General features: G+C 40.9%; 1 protein-coding gene across 1 annotated transcript in view; it reads right to left on the minus strand.

Annotated features, from left to right (window-relative positions):
• The window catches only part of LOC103509253 (GATA zinc finger domain-containing protein 4), a 7,257-nt gene extending 3,374 nt beyond the window's left edge, over positions 1–3,883 (minus strand). The window contains exons 1-2 of the mRNA XM_026823635.1: positions 3,874–3,883; positions 764–919 (exon numbers count right to left, since the gene is read on the minus strand). Coding sequence (XP_026679436.1) covers positions 764–919; positions 3,874–3,883 — 166 coding nt within the window. The remainder of the gene's footprint in view (positions 1–763; positions 920–3,873) is intronic.
• Positions 3,884–5,095: the final 1,212 nt, after the last annotated feature.

Genomic DNA, 5,095 nt, shown 5'->3' on the forward strand with positions numbered 1-5,095 from the left:
CCTGCGGGGGGTTTTTTTTTTTTTTTTTTTTTTTTTTTTACACGTACATGGCTTGGAAGCTTAGAACCCTTAGCCTTAGACTGTTTAGACTGCGAGAGTAAAGGGACTTTTCAGTCCTATGCTGGTAGTATAAACAAGGTATATTCTATTCTATTCTATTCTAACCCTGGTTTTGAACCCGGGTAAGGAAATAGGAAGAACTTAATTTTACCCGTTTATATTTACCGTTATAAGGACTGGGGTCGGCGGCCCGTCAGTCGCGGCAAAGGGACGCACATTGGCCGCGGATTTTTGCCTGAAAAAAAAGGGCGGAAGAATTTATTAGGCAACTTCTAACTCTTTTAAACCAGTGCTTCTCAAAGTTGTCACTACCGCGGCACAGTTTGAGAAGCTCTGGACTTTAAACGGTCGACCATTTTTTATCTCGGTCCAAATACCTAGTTGTTATGACGAAGGTTGCTCGGCCGTTTTTATCAATAGAATAGTTGCGCTTACTTGGGTGATGTTTCAAAGTTAAAAAGCTGGGAAAATGAGGGATTCCGGAACTTTTTTTTTTCTTCCACGACTTCTAGATCCCGAGATAAATAGATTTAAAAAATTCCGGTAAATCTTTAACTCTGACGTCACGGCATACGCTCCCGTACGCGATGACGTCACATCAAATGTTCCAAGCAAAGCTCCCTTGCAGGCAACACATTAATCTGTTTGTGCCCATACATTTCTGCGCAATTCATGTTTGTGTTCTACCTAACCACCAAATTACCTGATATGCGTCTCTGTGCCAAAGTTCTGTCGTTGTACGTCATTTTCACGTTGAATTCAAAATCTTCGGGAATATAAGTGATATTAAGACATCCTCGAGACGGAATGTTGATGTTGAAGTTACTGATGAGTCGACCAGTGCAACAGCCACATTTTCCTGTAGAGAAATAACAGGAATTACCATGAGATATTGGGCACCCCCCGTGGCCGAGTGGGTATCACACTAGGCTTGCACGCAGGAGGCCCGGGTTCGACTCCCGGCGGGGCCGAGGGTTTTTTCGGCTCTGTGCTCGGATTTCAGGGGGCACTCAGCCTCGTGAGGACAACTGAGTAGGTACTTTAATCGAGTAGCGACCAGTGGCGGCATTACCAGTGTAAAAAGATTAAATTAAAATATGGAAATTGATTGCAAAGGAGGCACTTAGTAATGTTGTGATATCCAGAAAAGTTGTGAAAAAGCTCTGCCTAACCACAAAGGTGATATTTGATTGATTGATACCATGAGATATTGGAATTCATAGAACAGGAATACAATAGACTAGTTGCTCTGACTTAGGTGAGGTTTCAAAGTCAACAGAAAAATGAGGAATTAGTTATTTTTTCTTCTTCGACTTCTAGATCCCGAGATAAATCGATTTAAAAAATACTGGAAAATCTTAAACTCTGACGTCACGGCATACGCTCCTGTACGCGATGACGTCACATCAACTGTCCTGACCAAAGCTCCGTTGGAGTCTTTTCCTATTTAAGTAGGGTCGGCGTTTCTTGTCAGTCTCTTCGATGCAGCCCTATTGTGTACTTCTAATAGGGAAGTTATTCCAGCGCCGATTTCCATTGGGGGGGAGGGCCCTCGAGCTCAAATTTTCTTAGGTATTTTTTTTTTTTTTAATAAAGTTATTAGAAATAAAATTGAAAGTAGGTAGGTATAGGAGTGACATTAAAGATAATATGCTCGGGACAGCTAATAAAACAAGCTAGAAACAGCTAGATTATTGATTTATTACTAATCTGTCGCGTCGAGTGATAAATAATAATAGTGTTGTGTGATCTTATGATCTATTAGGTATTTTAGGCCAGCCACACTATCAGGTATACCTGACCAGGTCTACCTGATAGTCAGTGGCTGGCCTTAATCTAGGAATTCTTCAGAGTATTTAGTCACACATTGACATTTCTACATCCTCACGTAGATGTATAGCACGCACCTACGTACATAGCGTAGCTTAGATAAACCTCAGTTTAATATGTATAAATTATGTTTAAAGAACCCATATTTTACGTAGAACTCAACGGAATAAGAACTTTCTTTTTCCTGTGTAAGATTCCAAACAAAATACATCATATCAGGCCAACAAAATTTACCGTGTATTAAAATACCAGCCCAGCCAGCCTAGTTAGCTTAGTTGGTAGTGCGTCTGCCTTGTAAGCGCTAGGTCTCGGATTGGATTCCTTCCCGGGGCGAAGGTAATGCTAAACAGATAAGGTTCGTTCTCGGAACGGCTGTCTTTCTCCATTCATGTCCTTCTTCGAGATTTTGGACGATAAGATCTTCTTTCTACAGTTATCTCTCAAACCTCTTGAAAAACTGATATAGTAAGATTTGTTTTATAGATAATCTGCCAAAATCATCCTGCGTAAGGTAAGTAGGTACTTAGGTAGGTACCTCCTGCTTAGTGGAAGCCGAGTCCAGAGGTGGGGGGTCTGGAAATATACGAATAAAACGAAATAATATGTTTATATTATTTTTATAAGTATCCAGATTTACTTCAATGATTAGTGCAATAGTCCTAAACTAAAATGGACGCGGCACACAAGGGATCAGGAAGAGACCGCCTTAACATAATAATACTTCAATGATAGGGGTAAAAAGGCGGTGAAATGTTTCGTGTAATAAACATACATACAGACCTACACACTGGCGTGCTGAGGCCGGAACTTGGCCTTTAAGTAAGCGTAAGATTTTATTAAAGCATAATAAAATAATCCTCCAAAATCATCCTGCGTAAGGTAAGTACTTAGATACTATCAGGATACCAGCAAATTAAATAATTAATCAAGAGTAGGTATATAAGTACCTAATACCTACCTAAATAGGTACGTAACATTTTTTGATAATGTTCTGATAACATGGCTGATATAAGTTTGGAAGTACCTACCTACATAGATAATAACCAGATTTTCGATTTCCTTATGCATTCAAATATCTAAGTATAAGTTCTTATGTAAGCGGGATACCAGCAAATTAAATAATATTAATCAAGAGTAGGTATATAAGTACCTAATACCTACCTAAATACGTAACATTTTTTGATAATGTTTTGATAACATGGCTAATATAAGTTTGGAAGTACCTACCTACATAGATAATAACCAGATTTTCGATTTCCTTATGCATTCAAATATCTAGGTATGTATAAGTTCTTATGTAAGCGGTAGGTAATGTATCTACGCATAGGTAATGTATCTAGGTACGTAGGTACCTAGGTATCTGGATTGGAATTTAAAGCTTTAAACCATGACATGATTTGGTTCTTGATTTTTTAAACCATATGGCTTAAGGCCACTGCACACGAGTCCACAGTCTGTAGTCACCTAAATACTACTCATATTAATCTCACCCAGCCAGCCTAGTTAGCTTGGTCGATTCTCGTCCGGGGGATAATGTTCGTTCTCGGAACGGCTGGCTTTCCTCCTATCCTGTCTTCCTTCTCTCTTCGATTTCGGGACGATAAGACTGATAATGTTCGTTTTCGGAACGGCTGGCTTTCTCCTATCCTGTCTTCCTTCTCTCTTCGATTTCGGGACGATAAGACCTTAGCAGTTACAGTTCCCTCTGTCAAATCTCTTTAAAAAAAATACTAGTGGTGTACCTGCCTCGGTGGTGTAGTGGTCAAGGCGCTCGCCTGGTAAACAGGAGGGTGTGGGTTCAATCCCAGCTGAGGTATGGAATTTTATCCTCAATATAATTTGAGAATTTGACCACAATAATAGTAGTAGCCTACTGCTGGAGTAAAGGGACTTTTCAGTCCTATGCGAGCAGTATAAATAAGCACTATTATTATTAATACAAGGCGGACACGCTACCAACCAAGCTAACTAGGCTGGAGACACCTATAACCATGTTTGAAGTTAGTCACTCGACTAAGAACTACTTCCGAGCATTGAATAAATTAAGAATTCAATATTGTAGAAAATACCGAAGGAAAAAAAGTCACCCAACTACTTTCACATCTTGGAACCCAACCAGAACTTAGCCAATGCTACCTATTGGTCCTTGGGGACATTGTAACATGGGACATTCAGATAGGTACTTAGGTAGGTAATAAGTACTCGAGGACAGAGGTAGGTACCTACCTATTATAGATACTCCGTGGCGGAGTGGGTATCACACTAGGCTTGCACGCAGGAGACCCGGGTTCGATTCCCGACGGGGCCGAGGGTTTTTTCGGCTCTGTGCTTGGAGTTCAGGGTGCACTCAGCCCTGTGAGGACAACTGAGTAGGTACTTTAATCGAGTAGCGACCAGTGGCGGCATTACCAGTGTAAAAAGATTATATTAAAATATGGAAATTGATTGCAAAGGAGGCACTTAGCAATGTTGTGATATCCACAAAAGTTGTAAAAAAGCTCTGCCTAACCACAAAGGTGATATTTGATTGATTGATACCATGAGATATTGGAATTCTTAATTCGCGGTCCATAGCGGCAATGTCAGCCGCAGACGCGTCGTTTTCGCGTCCACTTCCGTCGTACTGTCCCAGACTTGGCTGCTCGGCGGCATTGCGTAGCTTTTCGGTCTGGTCGCTTTTCTTTCCGAATTCTTCGCTGGAGTCGTCGAAATCTACATCGCCCAGTTGGTCTGCATCTTTTCTCGCTTCTTCACCATTCCTTTCCGATTTGGCCACCTTCTGGGTTGATCTGTCTCCATCTGCATCCTGAGAAAGAAAATGTGAATAATTAGAAAATAGAAATTTCAGGCTGGTCTACTCCCTGTTTAAAGTCATCCAGCCAGACTAAGCTGGTCTACTCCCTGTTTAACGCCCCCTATAGTTGTATACTTTTATGCCTACCTAAATAGTACTTTGAATTCTACTGTGTTATATTTGTAAAAATCTATATCATTGTCAATAAATCCATTTACATTTACCTCCTTTCGGCTCTCTTCCCCAACATTGAAACCCCGTTGGGCGTTTCGCCTGTCAAATTATATGAGGATGAAATTCCATACCTCGGCTGGGATTGAACCCACGCCCTCCTGTTTACCAGGCGAGCGCCTTGACCACTACAGCACATCAGTAGCAACCTTACCTCTTGTCAGATTTTATCCTAAACAG

This window comes from Diaphorina citri, unplaced genomic scaffold (assembly GCF_000475195.1).
Source record: "Diaphorina citri unplaced genomic scaffold, Diaci psyllid genome assembly version 1.1 scaffold477, whole genome shotgun sequence".
Classification (NCBI taxonomy): domain Eukaryota; kingdom Metazoa; phylum Arthropoda; class Insecta; order Hemiptera; family Psyllidae; genus Diaphorina; species Diaphorina citri.